This window comes from Triplophysa dalaica, chromosome 16 (assembly GCF_015846415.1).
Source record: "Triplophysa dalaica isolate WHDGS20190420 chromosome 16, ASM1584641v1, whole genome shotgun sequence".
Classification (NCBI taxonomy): domain Eukaryota; kingdom Metazoa; phylum Chordata; class Actinopteri; order Cypriniformes; family Nemacheilidae; genus Triplophysa; species Triplophysa dalaica.
Genome location: NC_079557.1, coordinates 5,185,901 through 5,207,421, shown reverse-complemented (window position 1 = coordinate 5,207,421; position 21,521 = coordinate 5,185,901). Strand labels below are relative to the sequence as shown.

Below are 21,521 nucleotides of genomic sequence, written 5' to 3'. Positions count from 1 at the left end.
TTTCTAGGTAAAAAATACATTTTACAGTTTTTATACAGATTTTTATGTATTTTTGGAAATACGGTCAAAAAACGCAAATTTACAGAAAAAGGCCGCAAATTTACAAGAAAAATGGGAAAAACTATTTAATAGATATCCTTACATTCTATAAATTTACAGAAAATTTCTGTTGGTTTAGTAGTTTTTTTTTTACAGTGTACAAATGAAAGAATATTACAGTTGAAATTATATTACTTCCTTGACACAAGTACAACCTAATGAAAGGTGTGAATAAGATTTAAGAAATATTTTATTCACAGAATAGAGCATACTGCATGTGAATGAAAAGAAAATTGTCACCAATTCAAAGAAACAGTTCAAACTTTTATTTTACACTACTGGAAGACAAATTTTAGGGCTTTTTTACAGAAAAAAACTTCAGTCACTGTAAAGTAAATGGTTTTTATGACATTGAGGTAAAGAACATCATACCTGTATAGTACAAATCTATACAATGAATACATGAAATCCAGTAGTTTAACAAGTCACAGTATAGTTTCCTAAGTAAAGATTCGACAACCTGGGATCTGAAATTAAAACTTTATCAACAGTCTTTTCAACAGAAACCTTCAGACATCTGTGAGTTTCCAGAAATTGACTTTCACATTCATGCATTTATGGGCATCTTAGGTTGAAAGGAAAGCTCACCGGAGCAATCGATACACACAGAAGCTGAAGTACTTTCAGATCGGCTGTTGACATTTTTCCAATACAAGAGACAAACAAGCATTTCTCTTGGGCTCTGCTTTTAAAGTGCAACATGCTTTTTAGGGAATGCACGAGAACCTCTCCTCTTTCTTCAGTTTTTGACAATCGGCAGCACGAAAAACTGACGCTTTTGTTTATAAAACTTGAATAATGTTTAGTAACTAAAGCACAAGATATAGAATGGACAGATGCTATTACACTCAAGAGGCTAATTTAAAATATGGATGCGACTTTAATTCTACCCTTGTGATCTAAAACAATGTTTATCTCTACACATTTTTTGACACTGATTTGTTTGATTCTTTTGCAAAAAAATGATTTGGTGCATTAGATAAACTTCTATCAAAGCAAAATCCCTTTTTACACTTCTACCCAAAACATCCCATAATGTTCAGCTTGCATATTCCACTTTTTGGTTCACATGTAAAATGTGTACATTTATTCATTCATTTTGAAACAGTCTTATAAGTCCAAGCTGTTGGCGTCAACTTAAATCTTAAATGCCGAACAACCTTACAATCAGATTTCAGAGGACTCAATCCTCTCTATCCACGGCAGACTAATGGAAGGGTTATCTTCCTGCAAAGCCCCGCCCCCACCTCTTGTTCCCGCCCCTTCAGCTCTGGTCCTACCCCCTCTCAGCAATGCTAGTTCTCGCTCCAGAGTTTCACTCTTGTGGTACATCTCCAGATAGCTGCCCTGCAGCTCCTTCTGATACCGTATCACTTTCTCCTTCTCGGCCTGCCACGTGCTCCTCTCGGCCTCAAAGGCGGAAGCCTGCGCTTCATTCTGACGTCTCTCCAGGAGCAGTTCAGCGCGCAGACGCTCCTCTGTAGCGCTAGGTCCTCCGGTCTCACCTGCGTCCGCCCGCCCATCCTCTGAAGTGGGCGGGGGACATTTCCGCCGGGCGCCCTGTAGGGGCATCTGCAACATGTCGATCTGATCGTCCTTGGATCGGATCTGATTTCGAGCCTCGTGCAGTTGAGTTTTCAAGAGGAACATCTCGCTGAGCTTCTGTGTGACCTCTGCCTGTGAATCTCGTAACTGCTGCTTTAGTAAAGAGATTTCTCCAGACTTCTGACAGACCTGCAAAGGGTTAAAAACATGAATAATACATAAAATGTATATGAATACTGTCAAACATTGTTGCTATGCTTCATTTTAACCATGCAGGGCTTTAATGCTTTGTTCAGACAAGCAGTGAAAGTTATTCTTTGCTTATAAGCCTAAATGTCATAGTTCACTAAAAAAATGAAAATTATTTTATGATTTATTCATTCTCATGTCATTTCCTACCTGTGTGACTTTCTTTATACTGCATGAGACAAGAGAAGATATTTTTAAGAACGTTGGTAACCAAACAACACTGGTCACCATTGACTTCCATTGTATGGCACGGAATCATATTTCTCAAAATATCTTCTTTTTAGGTTTTAGGAAAGGTTTAAATACAGATTTTGAATGACACAAGAGTACATAATGTTGCCATTTTCATTTAGCCTAAATTACTTTATTTCTTTAAATTTAGTTTTTGTATTAGTAGTAGTTGTAGAAAAAACATAACATAAGTTTAAACCTGATCTGATTTTTAAAAACCAGCACATAATCCTGTTTATCTCCAAGTAAAAGTTGCGTCTTATCTCTTTAATCCTCTGAAGCCCAAAACTCAAAGTCTGACACCATGCATACCTCCCACTGGGTTTCCTCTAGCTGAGGATCAATGTTCTGGTTTAGTGCAGCTGGACTTTGACTTTTCAGGGTCTGGCACTCCACTCTGACAGAATCCAGTTCCTCCTGCAGCCGGTTGCGTTCTTGCTGTGCCTTGTAAAGCTGCAGCTGCATGTGTCGTTGGGAACGCTGGGCCTGTTGGGATACCTGCCGAAGTTTGGCCATATACAGGTGCTTCAGCTCGGTCACTTCCTTCTCCCAAAGCCGCTGTTTCCCTTCAAAAACCTAAAGTGGGACACACAGAGAAATGTTATTGGTTTCATTTTTTGTCATTTTAATTTCTTGTTAATGCAATTTATTTGTGTTTATTGCACAAATAATTATTCAATTCAACTCATTGTTTTTTATTGTCTATCTCCAACGGGGTAGAAAATTGTCTTTAGATAAAATGCTCAGACAAACAAACAATACTCATTACAGCACCACAAAACATAACATACATCCCATAAAAAAAACCACACATCTATATAAATTCATTTTAAGGTCCTATCTAAAATACCAATTGCAGTTTGGATAAAGGTCTTCTTATACTTGGCCCTTTTCACTAAAGGCACTTTATACCATCTGCCAGAAGGAAGTAACTGGAATGAGTCTCCCACAATAACTAAGGCTTTTCTCTTATGATTTTGTAAGTTATGTAAGTATTTTTTGGTAAAGCATATCTTTATGTTTGTTGCAGAATATTATACAGAATTTTGTCTATATTTTTTATTGTAACAAATTATTCTCAGTAACCCCCACTCAATGTAATTTATTCTATAATAAAGACAATTTTAAAAATAGAAATACAGTATAAAATAACTTTTTTAAACTTCCAATACTTTCTTTTGGACATCAGAGAGATAATTCGAACAAGATAAACATGATTAATTTAAATGTTATTACGAATCTTAAATCCACAGCCTGTGTCGTAAATGCTGTTGCTCATTTCACATGGGGCGTGTCTTAAAGACACAGCAGCAAAAAAATAAGACTATTAATAATGGAGATTTCAAAGAGAATGTGGAAAGTGACAGTAGAATTTTACTAACATTATATGTACAAAAAAGACACAAAATAAATAAAACATGTCAAATAATATACATCTATAAATGTGTACACGTATAATATCTGATCCCTTAAATTTATGTAACAGCGTCTGTATTACATGTCTGTGTTCTTTTAGATACTGACCTGCGCAATGGCATCTTCACTCTCATCCAGGTTCCTCCTCATGTGCCGCAGCTCGTGCTCCTTCTCCTGCAGCCGCTCCTCCAGATCCCTCACCACGTCCTCCAGAGAATGCGACAGATCGTAGGGGGGCGGCGCCTCGCTGCCGTAGCACTGCAGACGGTTCAGCGTGGCCATGCTCTGGCAGGACATGTCAGTGACGGTGGAAGCAGCTCCCTTGGAGCCCAGCGAGGTGCGATCCAGCGAGCCAATGTGGTTGATGTGCCCCATAGAGGCGCTGATTTGTCCCAAGTGAGGGCGGAATGGCGGGCGATAGGGCGGCAGGCTGTTCATGGAGTTGTGCCCAGAGTCCGACGTGTTCTCCTCTTCCTGGCCTCGGACCGCCGCCAACACGCCCTTGTTGGCGCTCGTGCCTGCCCGTGAGGGGGATGAAGAGGAAGATGAGGTGGACAGCGATTTGGATGCTGCTTTGGCGTAGGACGGATGCATGCTGTTATTGTAGCCACTCTCTAGCTCTTCCGATTTGGATGGGTAGAGGTTCTGCATGGAACTGAAGTTTTTGGGTGTGACGGGTTTGAAGGCAGAGGGCCTGAATCGTGGCTGTAAGAGAATAAAGATAAGTCAATTATAGCATGTGCATCAGGGGAGCGGATCTACACTTAAATACTGGAGCTGTGCCAAACAACAGAAAGTAATTTAATGTACACGGCTTTTACATCCATATTTCTTGTGTCTTGTTGAATTCCCCGCTCAATAAGGTCACTTGAGAGGGTCCCTATTTGATTACAGAGATAAATTTAGCAAGCAAAGGCTGTTCACACACTGCTCGCCTGAAGGTGTTTTTATGATTTATTTCAGATTGGAAACAGGGGGTGTTGCTCACTTATCAATAAATTATACTTGCTTCAGAAAAATATATTTATTTTATGTACTGGACTGGAAACATTGTCTTAATTTCTGCATTTCAATTACAGGCTTTGAAAATGACGTCGAGGGGATCATCAATCTTGTTTTTATTCTGTGATCGTAAAAGGGAATTTTGAACACCTGCTCTTTTGGAGATATGCTTATTGCTTATTTTTTAAAAACAACAGGACTCGATCTTAATATATAATTATAATTTGTTACATTTATATTTTTTCTGGACCCCCAAGCGATTTACATGGAAGGGGGAATCTCCTCATCCACCTGGATGATGCGACGGCAGCCATATTGCGCCAGAACGCCCACAACACACCAGCTTATTAGTGGGAGAGAGACAGAAAAAATAAATAAAATATAGATCTTTTTATTTTTCTTTGTTTAAACTTTTAATTATTTTGAGATGCGTTAAGATAAAGTGTTTTAACACATTAAGTCTTTTACTGGATTGTAACATGAAAAAACACATCAAATTACCAAAAAAAATGTGTGTTTCTGAAATATATTTTAATAATTTATTTTAAGATGAGTATCCGTTTTTACATGTTAAAATTGTTTTCTTAGAATAAATACAAATAATAAAAACATATCACCTTAAAAAATACAATTATTTAATAATTTTTACTTAAAATAAATTCTTACAATAAATACTAATATAAATTAATGTATTATTAACCAAAAGGGATATTTAAAGTTGAATCATTTTTTAAGTTAAAATACCGCAAAAACATATTCAAAAAATTTAAATAATAATAAAAACCGAAAAAATTAAATAATTATAATATTTTGAAATTAATAATTCAAAAAGCAATAATATAATGTCATTGGCAGCACTATTAAAGCTACTGCCATTTTAGTTATTTTCACGTGCCGTCACAACAACAATTCCAGTAAAAACAGTAATGAACAGCAATTCTTTACACATTGTATACCTTGTCAAACTTGCCACCTATGGGAAGTGAATTCTTTCCCAAATCAACTTCCTTTCCATCCTTGTGATAGACCTTAGTGTAGATGTCCTCCTCCTCACGCCTGTGCTCTCTCTCGATGGAGGATGTTCCAGAGATGATGTGCTTGCTGCTCTTCTGTTCCTTCTTCGTAATGTTGAGATAGTTGAACAATTCTCTCTGGTTGAAACCTTTCTTAAGCAGGCCGTGGTTTTGACGTCCCGGGGCCTGTGGGACAGCTCGGTTGCTCTTAATAGGCAAGACGTCTGATTTTTCGATAAGGCTGCCCACACTTCCCATGACGCAGCGGCCGGATACCAGGGAGGATACTGGGTAATGGGTACCGATGGTTTTGCTGGGGTCCTGGGTCAAAGACAGGGCCTGAACTGTTGCCATTGGTTACAGGATCAAATGGCTCCTCTGGGATTTCTAAATTGGAAGAGAACGGAAAACCGGTGAGAAACTCTTCCTTTTATGTGAGGAAAACTGAATTTAGTCCCCGAAATCGTACTCGCCCAGGGCCACTGCTAAAATGAACAAGGCCTGGTGCAAAATGTTTACAATATTTTCTCCCAACGCTCCCAACTAGTCTATACCAAATATGACTGTAAGACACTGGGACAGGACACGAACAATATTTTTCTGGTTGTTCCCCTGATTGGACAGTATCTAACTGAATAAAGTAAACCAGAATGAACACTGCAGAATAATAAAAAAAGAAATCCCAATGCATTTCCTAATGCACATTGTTGCAAAAGACGCTTTACAAAAAACATGTGAATACATTAGAAATTGGAGGGTAAAAAAAGACAATTGATACAGACACAAGAAAAACATGAAAAAATACATACATATCATTATGGAGCAAAACAGTGTTTTTTATGAATATAATGTTTCTAAAACACTGTACTAGGTATATAAGTCATGTATTAGGTTGTGTCAATGAACACTTTTTATTACAGAGTGAACAACTCCTTTAAGATCAAAACCAAAAATAGGTCGAAAGCATCTGCTTTCCATTTATAAACAAGAACTACTGTACCAACGCAAGTTCACAAGTCCATTACGTAACCAGGATGATTCAAACTGGGAATCATCCCATGAACTGAATACCCTGAGAAATAGGCCAAATGCCTTTAACAAACCACAAAGCCACTTTAAATTTAGACTAAAATACTTCTGGATTAACCGCTGTTCAATTTTGACCACCAATTCTTTCTCTGCTAAACAAACTAAACATTTCTCTTCCATCAGCACGACTGATCTACTTATCCACCCACTATTGCTGTGCACTGGTCTATCTAGGGGTTTGAAAACATCAGTATTTCCTACCTCCTGCTCTCTTTCTCTCAATCTATTTTCTCTTTCCAGAGCACCTCATTAAGGTCCTGTATTGATTTCACCTCCATGACCTTCTTTGCCATTGCTATAAACAAACGCCTTTGGCCTCCAGCAGCCGTCAAGACAAAATACGATGCACTTCTTGTGTACACACTCCTCCGGTGTGAATATATACCGAACCACACCCTAATATACAACAGGGCTGATTTCGCAAAGAATGAACCAAACTGTATTGAACGCCCGCCAGTGCCCTCAGAAAAATTCATAAATAATATAGTGACCTCATTTGAACACTCAGTCCCAATTCTGACTCTCAGTCAAGCTGATATAGAGAAATGCATCTGCTTAGGCCAAAAATATGCCAGCGTTTGACTAGACTAGACAACACAACTAAGCACCTCTGGGTTGTGCTGGGAGTGTGTTGCCTCCTTGTCTAATGCATCTTCACCTCTGGCATCCCACCCAAAACAAACATTTACTCAATGTGACCTGCTGGAGGAGATGCATCTGCAATTAACTTTGTGTAGATACAATGGCAAATAATAATAGCCGTATTATAACCATCTTAATCAGTGCTTGATTTGAAGGGGGGCTGGGGGGTTCGGGGCCCCCCATAAGTCATTAGGGACCCCCATAAGAAGTAAAAAACAGACTTTGGGGTCCCCCTTTGTATTTGAGTCAAAATTATAATGACAAATGTGATAAAATTCATGCAATGGATAAAGTCAATTCTGTGAATTAATAATTTACAATCATTTAAATTAAGTTTGTTTATGGGCCAGTTGTCATGTCTCTTTAAATTTGAAACGCCCCGCCAAACGTCTAAAGACTGCCAAGCGCAGAACAGTGAAAGAGTCCTGTTCTTCTTTGTAAGCCTGTTTTGTAATATAATAGTATATAGTTATGCATATTAAAATCAAATGTATTGTGTATTTTGTATAAATTGTATATCGCGAGACTATCCCCACCAAAAAAAAGTCTTATGAGGGGGACCCCCATAAGACTTGATTCAATTCGAGCACTGGTCTTAATACATATCATACACACACCATCAGCTCCAGAACACCAACAAAATTATAATTTCACCAAATTCAAGGTTCTGCTACTGAACCGATTATGCAAACGTCCAGAGAGGATGGAGGTAAGTGTGGCACTTGAGTTCAGGCTCTTCAAAAAGCACCTCATGATTTTATGCATGAGATGTGGCTGAGCTCTCCTCGGTTTGTGCCATCACGGTTCTCGGCACTAATTATAAATAAGCCATCACGTAGAGTGCCACTTTAGTTTATTATTGACAGGCCGAATAGTAAAGTATCGCAACAGGAGAGGTCAGAGAAATAGGTCACTGAAAGCGAAAGGAAGTGGGCGTGGCTATGAAATATTAAGATGAACAGATGGCGAGTCGAGCTTGATGACCTAATGACGGTTCAGAACGGGCAGATTTATCGTGTGACTGCACTCGGTGTCATTAATACTTCATGATATTTTTCAACACCTCCAGTGTTCGGCTGATTCACCACACGAGCATGTTCAGATAGATGCACTTCCTCTGAGAACACAGCCAGGTGAACATCGACTGACACAGAGACAAACCCAGAAACCGTATGACGTTTCACTGTAGTTTCAAAATGAACAATCCTGTGGGAAACACTAATGTAAGTGTGTGATGAATGTCTGTGCTGATGTATTTATGAAGGGGACTGAGGAGAGGTGGGGGTTCGAAGCAGCCACAAATCTTGAAGGACAGGAAAAATGTTGCATCCAGTCCCTTTCCATAATTGACTGAGACATTGAACAGCCGGAGTCGGTTGAAAGACTAGACCTGATTTACAACCAGGTTGGACCTTCAGAGGCAGTGGCCCTTACACACACTCATTATGGAAACATTTTAATTAGAGGCTAGTCAACCTCACAGCAAGTGTTCAGCTCAATTGTTTAAGACTTGCAGTTTTAAATTTCTTCGTGGATATCGTATAATGATCCTCAGTGCAGGACCACAAAACCTTCATAAGTGGTGTTTTCTGATAAATATCTGATAAACGCAGAAAATCAGACCCGGTCCAATTTTTTTCATGACGGACGAAATCAGAGGCAATGTGTAAATGTGATTGACACAACGTGAGGTCGTATTTATTTTTTAACGTGTGGATATTTCGGACTCAATGTGCAATGGGCTTTAATGTAGACTTTAATCTACGATGAAGTAAAATCTTTTACATCTGAAAATTCTGAAAAGTATCAAGTGAAAATACATATAAACTATTTAAAGAGCGCAATGTTTTATTGATTGGCACAGATATTTACGATATACAATAATGTATAAACCATCTTAAAGCCTAGGCACCAAATACATGCACTGGCAATTGTACAGAATTGAGACAGATAACAAAAACAGAGCACACAAGAAAAGATGCAAATTCCAAACATACTTTCAAAGATCATGTTAAGGCTTGCAGTCTCTCTTATGAAGACAGTTCCCTCTCTAGCTTGACGCATCTCTAAATATTAAGTTCACTTCCTCCTCTGGCTCTAAACTTGCATTCTGCCTCATACATTATTACTTATTTTGGATAGAAACTCTAAGGGTGTCTGTACAAACTTCCTCACAAACCGACTGTGATCAGAATAGCATATTATCTATACATATTATAAACCACAGAAATATTACAAAGTTAAATTTTCTCTATGTAGTCAAAATGATCAAATAAAAATCATATCAGAAACAGAACATTACCACATTTTTTTAAATCTCTTTTTGGACTGTGTATCTTATAAGATGTATTAAACACATTTTCATTGAAGGTATTTAAAAAACGATCCCAAAATCATACAGAGTTTCCAATCACTGAAACACAATATTAGATTCACAAATTATATTCACATCCTTTACACCGCTCGGTCGCATCCGGTATAGAGATGGTGTTGGAAAAATGTCCTGTTCTCAACTGTGCTATTTTGAGACAACATGAATAGAGGAACTAAAGACTCTATTTTTAATATATTAAAGGGACAGCTTGTAACCAAGTTCTTGGCCACCATTGACTACCATAGTAGGAAACATTTCTAACTGTAGTCAAAAGTGCCCCAGAACTGTCTGCTTTTTACATTCTTCAAAATATCTTCTTTTGTGTTCACCAGAACAAAGAACATTTTCCTACTATGGTAGTCATTGGTGGCCAAGAACCTGTTATTAATTCATAAGGGACGCTATAACATAAAAAAAGAAGTAGATGGCAGTCACCGCCGATTTCTGTCTGCTGCCACCCATGCCAGCCAGTCACGTGGCTGTCCACAGGAAATGACACATCGTCCACCGAGCTATCCGTCATTTGCTGTCACTCCAAAACAACATTGCATGTGCTTTCAGGTCAATGATGTAACAATGCTGTGATTAGTATCGTTGTGCTGGAGGCCACAGACAACCCCAGACATGAACCTTACACACAACAACAAAATGCAGGAACTCACTGAAGCTGATACTGATGATGAATCAGGCCAGTGTAGGGCACAACCTCTCTAATATTATTTACCAATCCTGCACGCAAGAGTCAAAAAAAGGGCCCTTTGAGTTAAAATTGCCTGGAATTATGACCCAAGCTTCCACGACCCAAGGTGACACTGTACACCCCTTTCATAAGTCACAGATTTAGCGGCGTCATTAAGCTGAATATGACTCCCTGTGAAACATGACATGAGTCAAACAGTGGCGACTTCATTCATGCCGAGGCCCCATATCAACACTAGGTCTCTTTATAAGGATTGCCTCACGTTCGATAGACGTCTTATTTTGGCATAGAAGCTCCATTCATTTGCCCAGACGCGCTCTCTGGAGACATTCTGTTTAGGCTGTACAGGGTCATTTAGTCAATGCTATTGGGGAAGGTCCATAAAACTTGCTCCTTCAGGGTTAGAGGACTCCTGGGGGTCAGAGGGCAACGAGGAAAGTGAATGTCTTGCTGCAGGGCAAGTGACCCGATGGCTGCAGAGTGATCTTTATCTTGTTATTGTCAGAGATTTTATGCAATATTGATATTCTTTGATAAAAGTTCAAATGTTTTGCAATGATACAATGGCATGTATTGTATTTTTCTTCTATACATTTGAAGGGATACATCACCCAAAAATGAAAATTCTGTCGTCATTTACTCAGCTTTGAGTTGTTTCTAATCTGTATACATTTCTTTGCTCTGATGAACACAGAGAAAGATATTTGAAAGAATGCAAATACCATTAGAAGAATGCCCCCCATTGACTACCATAGTATGAAAAAAATCATACTTTTTTTTCGGTTCAACACAAAAGAAGACATTTTGAAGAATGTATGAAAGCAAACAGTTCTGGGGCACTATTGACTACCATTGTATTTTTCCTACTATGGCAGTCAATAGGGGGCAAAATCTGTCTGGTTATAAGCATTATTCCAAATATCTTTCTCTGTGTTCATCAGAACGAAGACATTTATTATTAACTCAAAGGCGAGGAAATGATGACGAAATTTTTGGGTGAAGTATCCCTTTAATATTTTTTCTCTTTTTTGTGTTTTTTTTTTACATAACTCTGATTTGAAACATTGCAACATTGTTAAAAAATGCTGTATAAACTTGCATTAAAATCATCTATTCTCATAATTACCCAAAATGTATTTCGTCAAAATGTAAAAGCACCAGCTTATTCAACTTTTGAACTTATTTTTCAGCCCCTCCTCACTTAATGGCTGTCCTGAGATCCTGATTATTCTAGTTGAAATACATTCTATTATGAAGATGAAATAGACTTCGAATTGCCGTTGACTTTAAACTGTATATCACCATTGACTATCAATCTCACTGCAAACTAAATGAACATCTGTATCAACCTCGGAAAAAACAAACATCATTCAACCGCCAGCGATGAATATTTATAAGAAACGTTTAAGTCTCAGAGCTTTTATTAACTTCAAAATGAACCGCAAATGAAGCACATTCGCTGAGATTGAATCTCTCTGTCACCACAGATGTTATGTAATCCAGCATCACACTATTGAACAAAGCTTATGACATTTGCTGTATCGACAAACCATAATATACTGTCCATCTATAACACGTCACATACACAAACAGATCTAACAAAAGACAGCAACTATAGTTCATTGTTCATGCATCCAAAAGAAGGAAATGTGGACTGGATTAGAACCAAAGCCATGTGGAGGTGTGTCAGCCTCTGCATGTGTGTTACTGTAGTGAAGCACGCCAATAAGCTTGTGAAATGGGTTTGTGGAGGTCATTCTGTGACTGTTAATCGTATTAGCTTTAATACTGTGAAGACTCCGACACAAACCTGATCCGTTGAAGTTTGTTTAAGAGACTAAATCCTCGTCCACACCCTGCTGAGTGCTGTCAAGACCCAACCATGCTTTTTCAAACAACAAGATGACATATTCATGCAACCCGAGGTTTGGATGTTCCATTAGTCGAACGTGAAACTTTAAGAGCACTTGTCTGCATTTTTATGGACATACTTTAAACAGTCGCTATGGCAACTTCACACCTACCTTTTAAAACTTTCAATATATAGCATGGATGCACGTTGCTTGTTAACACCTACAGAATGTTCTATGCGTGATACAATGCTTTTAAATGACACAGGCAGGTTGATTAGCATTTACAGGACTAGAAAATGTAGATGCATTTGAGTTATGTAATTATAACAAAGACAAATGTTGCTTTTATAATAACATTAAATCGATGTGATCAGAGTTCTCAGGTAAAAAAATAGTTTAAAATAAAATAAAATAAAGTTTATTAATTACGCTTAGTACAGTTCAGTAAGTGCTCACACATTAAGTTTATACTCAAAATCTTTAGTCTTTAGTACTTCTATTCATGATGTGTCTAGCACAGTTAAGTAAGTCTTGAATTTTAATAAAAAAATTAAAAGTAGTTTTAGTTTATTAAAGACAAAATTATTATGATATTTAAGTGTATTTTAGTGCATTTGTATCTGCTTTGCAATACTTCTCTTCTGAGCAATGACCGTCAATGACTTTTCTAGTCTTTATGCTTATTGGATATATAGGGGATAAAAATCCTTTTATGCGAACCACATAGGATCTTATTAGCCAATGAAATATGTTTGGTACAGCACAACTAACAAAATGTGTATAAAAAGATTTTTTTTGAATACTTTACTGCAAAATTCTTACAAACTGTACCTTAAACAAATCAATTCCAATAACTCAAAGGACTTTATTAGCCTTAAAGGAACAGCTCACTCAAAAATAAAAATTCTGTCTTCATTTACTCACCCTCAAGTTGTTCCAAATCTGTATAAATGTCTTTGTTCTGATGAACACAGAGAAAGATATTTGGATGAATGCTCGTAACCAAACAGTTCTTAGCCACCATTGACTACCATAGTAGCACACGTCACTCCTCTCTTCCTCCCTATATTCGCTCGAATCAAATTCAATGCTCTGCTTTTTGCCTACAAGACCACCACTGGTTCGGCATCCCCATGTCTTAACTCGCTAGTACAGATTTATGATGTCGCTAGTGAGTGCTATCTCAAAAAGGGAATAACAATCACTCTCACGTCCCTTATCTGGACCTGTTTCACAGTTGTGGATTGATCTGCCCGCTGCAAGATCAGCAGATTCTGTAACCATCTTTAAGAATCGACTGAAAACAAATCTCTTCCGTCAACACCCGACCGATTTGTTCTAACTTATTTCTTTTTAAAAAAAAAATTGTTCTGTTGAACACAGAGAAAGATTTTTTTAAAGAATGTAGGAGAAAGCAAACAGTTCTGGGGCACTTTTGACTAACATTGCAATTTTTCCTACTGTGGCAGTACAAGGGTTATGATAAAACTGACTTTTGGGGCTTTTGTGGTTTTTGTGGTGTTTTCAGAATGTTTAATCCACTCTAAACAACAGCACAGAGAATAAATTCCCATGATGCTTTGCTTTTGAAACCAACAAACATTGGCATTTTCTGAACTCACATCCAGCCAACAGGTGTTTTTCCATTTATCTTGATACCTTCACAAACTTTATCTTTACAGGTACCGACCAGTGTTTAGAGGCCAGCCATCAGGAGGGGCATCGGACTCTATTGTGTAACAGGCTTTTTCTGTTGACTTTTCTCATTGAGTTAACACAAGCCAGTCCCTCTTTGTCTCATTCTCTATCTGACCCCATTTCAGTGGAATACATGCACCCTGAGCTGAGCGATAGATTCTTTAGGGGAAGTAGGTTAGATAAGCAAGTCAAAATGTACATTCTTAACATTTCTGTGGAGGTAATAATTAATATGAGCTTTATGGTTGTCCTGACTCGGACACTGTGATAAGACCACGAGAAAGATGTTGAAGTGAAAAATCAGCACATATTTGAAGTAGATAAGTTATGTGATTTTAGACTAAACACGGATGAATGAATTATCAGACCTCAGGCAGAGCAGTGTTGTGTTAAATGATTACAGATAACGGGAAGTATGGTTGATCCTCAGCAATGAGGCCTCAGTTTGTTTAAAGTGGTCATATGATGCAGATAAAACGAATATCGTCGTGTATATATGATTTAAGATTAAAAAACGCTGTATTTTTCACATACCGTGTGTGTTTGTATCTTCTCAAACACGCAGATTTTTTAGAAAGCTCATCGCTCCGAAAGCGAGGTGTGCTATGATTGGCCAGTTAACCAGTGCGTAGTGATTGGTCGAATACTGCAAGCATGTGACAGAAATGTAACGCCATATTTGGAACATCAGGTTCCGAAGCAGTTGTACTCACAGGTATGCCCACCTATACATTTGGGCGGCTTGGTCAAATACCACGAACTGACATAGATTTGTGGGGGTGTGGTTACACGATGCGTTTCAGGCAGGTCTGGGTGAGCATTCGCTTTTAGATAGAATGCATCTTTTGTTCCGACACTTTAATTTTTGCAATTGTACGTGTCTAATACATGCATGGGCAACTCATAACACACCATAGATCAGGAAAACATTTATTCATTCCATATGACCCCTTTAACAAACACTGTTTTTGATTTCTGTTAAATCAGCACTTTAATATGTAGTTCGTGCTACGTAGGAGTTTCACTGTACAAACAGATCCTTGCATACCAGGACATGACATCATCTTGGATTATTATTGAAGGAATGTTCTGGGTTGTGTTCATTAAGATTCTGAGCGTCTGAGATATGCGGTTGAAACAAATTTTGGTTTGCAGTTATGCTGCTGCAATCGATGCCAATTGAGCAATGCTTTTTGATTCAATAAATTTCATGGTAGAGCAACGCACTTGCAACGTCAAGTGTACCCATTGTGGGTTCAATGTCAAATAATACACATACAGATTAAATGATTCATTTGAATGCACTTTGAATAAACTTGGCACATAGATTTCCATTTTAAGTGCATGACTGTAAAAGTTATTTTAGTTTTTGTAGTCCATGTAGCAATTCACAAAATGTCATATAATAAAACTTGACCTAACAATAAAACTTTACCTAAATATGTATATAAACCCTAGGATGGACGACAGGTGTTAAAAGACTTAAGCCCTTTTAGTGCTCTCTTTATACACAATGGACTGATTCTAACAATGCTACCCTTGCAAAACAGTTAGGATTACACCATTACCCCTAAAGAAAACAAGGATGATGTACGAGACAAAAAAAACAGTGCTAATCCGGTGTGTTCATTTGAGGTTAGTATTAAAGAGCTAAGCTTTTGCAGGCCATTTCAATTGCAAATAAGCTAACCAAAGATTACCAAAAGCCTCAATTCACAAGATTCTTCACACTAAACAGAATGCAACTTAATCAAGCGGACCTTAATATGCTTGTAGGCTGAGAGAATTCTTTATGATGCTAAGAGAGAGCTGAATGTCACACTGAGACCTTATCTTAAGACAAAACACCCTGTCCTTCTTATTTACTGGAGAGAAAAACACTAAAGAGCATTCTTTCACACAACACAGTGTTGCTACATAAAATAAAACAAAGTCAACTAATTGTTCACCTGAGAAAAACTCTGCCGCATGTTTTGTATCCCAATCTACATTTGATGTCCTGCTCATGCCGGTGAGGAGAGAGTCAATCCAAATGACCCATCAGAACATCTCATCCTTCACTCCCACGAACCCACTGCCAAGCCGGGAAAATCCCTGAGAATGTCTCTGGTTACTCTCTCTCTATCTTGCCACTGCTACACGGACCAGCCTTATGTAAAGAAAGCGCACCATTCTATGGGGCCGATGTGGAAGAACCTGTTCTCTTTGTTTTCTGACTTTTCTTGAATTGTGAAGGTCACAACTAGTGCCATGGGCAGTAATACCGAATGCTGAACTGACTGTTTGAAAGTGGAGGATGAAAATGGTTTGAGTTCGACAGATTTAATAATGTTTGAATTAGATGTTTGGATGATGGACCGCCGGTGTCCAGTGGGAAACATGCTGTGTTGTCATAATGCAATGCGTCCAAACAATAGGCTTAGTCTTGCAAGCTACAGTAGGCAGTCTTGGCTCTCCACAGCATCAAATTACATTGTGATAGTGGGAGACACTTGAGTAAAATGGGGGGCTTGTTCTACATGAGAGCTGTGGGGATTCAATGTCTGTCTGTCTGTCTTGGTCTCAACCAATGAGTTCAAGGTGGAATGAAGGATTGAACGACCAATGGAAGATGAGGTTATAAAAACAGCATTACTAAAAATACATAACAAAATAATAAAAGGATTGTTCACCCAAATATGAAATTCTGTCAGCATCATTTACTAAACGTCTTGTCATTTCAAACCTGTATGACTAAATTTGTCCGCAGACCCCAAAAGAAGATATCCTGAGGAATGTTGGTCACTAAACAATGGCGGTACCCATTGACTTTTGTGTCCTGGCAGTGACTGGATACCGACATTACCAACATTCTTCAAAACATCTTCTTTTGTGTTCTGCAGAAGAAAGAAGGTCATACAGGTTTGAAATGACAAGACGATGAGTAAATGATGATGACGGAATTTCATTTTTGGGGGAACTATCCCTTTAAACATTAATAACACTTTACAAGAAGGTTGCATTTGTTAACATTAGTTAATGCAGTAGCTAACGTGAACTTACAATTAACAATAAATCTACAGCATTTATTAATCTTAGTTCATGATCATTTCTGTATTTACTTATACACTTAAATCAAATCTGTTAACATCAGCAAAGGCACAAACGAACGTGAAAGGTATTGACAATAAAGGGATATTTCACAAAAAAATGAAAATTCTGTCTTCAATTACTCGCCCTCTCTTCTTTTTAGACCTGTATGACTTACTTTCTTTTTCAGAACACAAAAGAAGATATTTGGAAGAATGTTTGTAACCGAACAACAGTGTTACCTATTGACTTGCTTGTATTAGTTTTGTCTCCACTAAAAAGAAGTCAATGGATACCGCCATTGTTCGGTTACCAACAGTCTTTAGAATATCTTCTTTTTGTGTTTAAAGATAATAAGCCAGTTTTGAAATGACAAGAGGGTGAGAAAATGTGAAGTAATTTTTGGGAGAACTTCCTTAAACAAAGATTAATAAATGGTGATAGACTATATTGTTAGTTCAAGTGAGCAAATGCATTTACTAATGTTACCCAATACAACCTTCTGTCTAGTCTAACCAACACATTTATTACTGTAATATTGATCTTGACAGATGACCATGAGTGGAATTCCAATAGGCTATTCTCACCTCTGTAATGCCTCAGCTGACTTGTACACATAAACCAAACTACAGTCAGCTATGTCACTCTTGGCCAGAGATCAAGCAGACAAACACATTCTTTCTGGGAGGAAGATTTTTAGAAAAGGTCGTGTTTACATAGAGGTGATTTCACTGCCAGAAGATCAAACAGAAAAATAAATGACTTCTCAAGCAGACTTCATGATGAGTGAATGCAACCACGTCCCAGTGAAGCTTCTTAAACACAGTGTTGCGCCCGCCAGGCATGTCACTCCTGCAGATTCCATAATTTTAACCACTGCCTGGGCTGACAGGGGTTCCGGAGTTGACAGAGGACTTGTGATGGGGTAGAAAAACTCAAAACTGAGCAGAGATAGTTATGTGGTAGGGGGATGCGAGTCTAGGCTTGCTCACAGTTATCTTTCTGACTCCTGATGAGAGATGAGCAGTCTGGACCAATCCACTACGCGGAGGAAAAAGCTTCCTTGAAGTTCCCCAGAAGAAATTTAAGCTTCAAGAGCTATGAAAAACAAGACCGAGAACATGCGGAAATAATAGAAGGGGAAAAGTAATATGAAATAAATTAGAAACTATAATAAAAATAAGTGGAGCTTGCCTCACTACAAGAATGTCGCAAGCAGAAAATACACATTCATAAATCATACAATTATGAACATCAATGGTTGTCCAATAAATCTTTCATTTCTTTTTCAAATTCGAGCAAATGAACAGCTTGTTTAACACAAGCAGCATCAATACAAAGTCCAGAGATCTTCAAAGTTGTCAATCCATAGATACCCTGTATATATTTGGACTGCAGCCATCAGTCGGCTATAAAAAGAAACATGTACAGGAGTTTGACTCATAGCCTCTTGTACGGAAGCACAGCAAAAGAAAAGTGCGAACTGAACATATTATCTCCAATCTCAGGGTAGATTTGAATTACAACCTGTTTAACGTTATGAGAACATGTGACTGATACTACTAATGCTGGAATGAGTATCATCTTAAAGTGATAGCATTTACTCATCCTCTTGTCATTTCAAACATGTATGAGTTTCTTTCTTCCGCAGAACACAAAAGAAGATCTTTCGAAGAATGTTGTTAAAAGGCGCTCTTCGGTTACAAATTTCTTCAAAATATCTTATTTTCTGTTCTGTAAAGAAAACGGTCATACAAGTTTGAAATGACAAGAGGGTGATTAAATAACGACAGCATTTTCTTTTGGTCGAACTAGCCCTCCTACAGTTTCTTTTGTTTAAGATTAGCTGGAAACTTGATGAGAAAGAAATGAACATGTCAATTGAAGGACACATCTTGGAACTAATTTTACTTCCTCATTAGTGGACAGTTTTCATTTTGTACTACATTCATTGTAGGGAAAGTACCAACCTGGGTTTAAAAAGCGTTAAGATAGGGAAGTACGATGACTCTTGTTCCTGCAAGTTACAACTGACCCTTTTGCAATATCAACCCATATGAATAGACTATTGCGTACCTAAACAGATCAAAATAACACGGCAGTTTTACCATTACCTGGATGTGAAATCAATTCTTTGTGTTAGCAACACAGAACATTATACACAAGTCAATCCAACACCTACAAAATCCACCACCATTATATTCGACACATAATAGGCTCGCGTCCAATTGTTCCTAGCTGTAACCTGATATAAACAATGGCTGTCAAGACTAGTTCACAGCATTCTTTACATCACAAAACAAAACCACAGTATTTTTGCAACCACTTTGCACAAGTGCAGTCTGGGCTTGGCTGAAAGATGTTCCTGGACAAGCAGGACGTATTATTTAGTTTAAATTTAGACACTTCAGTCAGAGTTAGCCATGGTGTAAAGATGTAGTATATCATTTCCATGACATCTGAATCAGTAAAAATATGACTGAGTTTGAAAGTGCCACAGGGAATTTAACACACAAACAAACTAACCCGCGTTTGTTTTCCTGAAACCAAAAAAGGCATCTTCATGTAACACTGCAGGTAAACCATGTATTTACTTGATTCTCCGGCGCTCTTACTCTTTGATTACAGCGACAGATGCTTCTCTCAACAGATAAAAGCCAATCTTAAAGCAGCAGGAGAATCAAGTGTGTGTGTGACGTCGTCCAAAGAAAGCTGACTAATCCTAATCCTGCAGGGCACTTTCTCCTCAGTGTCAAAGAGGTTCATGGGATAGCGGGGCAGCCCGCAGAGGTGCAGAGGAGAGATACTGTCACTCAGCAGGATTATTACAGCCTTCATTCGCTCACCTTCCATGTGCCAAGCTGTGCTGGAAGCAGACTGTGCCTGCAAAGGTCCTGTGGTCAGATAACTTTGCATTCATGGGCAACCTAGAGGCTGAGGGAATTCATTCATGACTTTGTGTTTTGGCGTGTCGTGCATGAATCTGTAAAGCGCTCACATGCTGATGCACGGTTCGGTAGCTGAGCCAAAGCCCCGCAGTGGCCAACTGTAAAGGTGTAGCTTCTGATAACACTGACGGATGATTTCCCAACAGGACACCTGCTCTCCTGACGCTTGTGCCAAATACCATTACTCTCTCTTAGTCTGCATGGCTTTTTTAAGGAATTACATATACTCCAAAGAAAAGAGCCTACACATCAGTTAGAAAAGACTCTAAGCTAAGAATTATTCTCAGACATACATTCGTATATCCCGCACAGCCAAAAAGCGACTCAAGACCTGTGGAAAGGCTTCACGCCCTCTGACCAGCTCCACTTGAGAGCCACTCCCACAATGGGCCGTGACTCCAAAGGTCAGGGGTCCTGTGGTGGCCTCTGGTTACCAAGGTTACGGCATGGCAGATGAAGAACGCTGCCTCGGTGTCCTTTTGTCCTTAAATTCTGGCCATCAAAAGGAGAGCCTCCCACCCGAACATTTCACAACAGTCACTTGCAAATACACGTACACACTACGGTGCGAGCGAGATGGGCGCTCTGCGACCACCAAGGCAGATGACAGGAACAGGCAGGCTATGCAAATGACTGTTTTATGGTTTGTGGAAACCTATCAAGTGCTGAAAAAACGTCTCTGTGACCTTACTGAAGTGGAACGGACCTTCTAGGAATGCAGTGAACAGAAAAAGTGCAGAAATCTTTAACTTGGGGTTTCATGCAGTGTGGAACCTGAACATTCCTGAGAAAATGACATCATGCCACAACCAGCTTGAGGAACAAGATCAGAAATTTAATTTAATAATTAACATTTTATGTTACAAAATAACATACATTTTTGAGAAGATTTATATTATATAAGTATTAAAAGGCTATCTGATATCAATCAACAAAAAAACAGAAGAACTACGTTCACGTTTTCTGTACTACAACGATTATATAACCTTTGCAAGATACATTTGTTTGCAGTGAAACAGAGTAAAACACAAACCTTTATACAATTGTAATGACATGCAAGTTTAAATGCATTAAAGTTCAGTGACCAGGTAACAATGCACTATTATCTTTAAAAATCTGCGCTAGGCTCTATGGCGAAACTGCAGCAAGTGCAATCGGACTCTTTAAAGTCGCGTCAGACTCACCATTATTCCTCGCGTTCAATCACACCACACGACACGAGATTGATGATCGCAAGACGATTGTTGGTTTCTTTTAAGAGAAAACGGCGATATATTCCTCAGCGTCAATGTTGAACTGTTGAGACGCAACGGAGCTTTCTGAAGCACAGCTCTAGTTTCCCTCTCTGAGATTTGAACTGGTCCACACTGGAGGAGCAGCTTCACGGTTTTATCTAAACGTCAGCCGTGTCGACTCCACAGCGACACCTACAGATGACATCAAGTATGTCCTTATGTACTTGTATCATACCAAGAAATCCATAATATAGATCGCAGTTTTCTTTTTCTCTTTTCTTTTAGTGTTGGACCCATATCGTCCTTATGACAGCAAGCATTTAGTATGGCTGGACTTCACTCGTTTGACGAAAAGCAT

The 21,521-nt window shown here is 38.4% G+C and overlaps 1 protein-coding gene across 2 annotated transcripts; it reads right to left on the bottom strand.

The window, feature by feature from the left end:
• Positions 1-271: 271 nt before the first annotated feature.
• Positions 272-21,311, bottom strand: n4bp3 (NEDD4 binding protein 3). 2 transcript variants are annotated; one of them, XM_056768924.1, is made up of 5 exons: positions 21,113-21,311; positions 5,499-5,942; positions 3,649-4,245; positions 2,437-2,700; positions 272-1,833 (listed from the first exon to the last, which is right to left on the bottom strand). In XM_056768924.1, exons 2-5 carry the CDS (start codon positions 5,907-5,909, stop codon positions 1,267-1,269), a joined length of 1,839 nt encoding a protein of 612 aa, XP_056624902.1. In that variant the 5' UTR covers positions 5,910-5,942; positions 21,113-21,311; the 3' UTR covers positions 272-1,266. The 2 variants fall into 2 exon arrangements, with proteins under 2 accessions (XP_056624902.1, XP_056624903.1); XM_056768925.1 differs by lacking the exon at positions 21,113-21,311 and adding an exon at positions 15,861-15,978.
• Between the last annotated feature and the right edge of the window lie 210 nt (positions 21,312-21,521).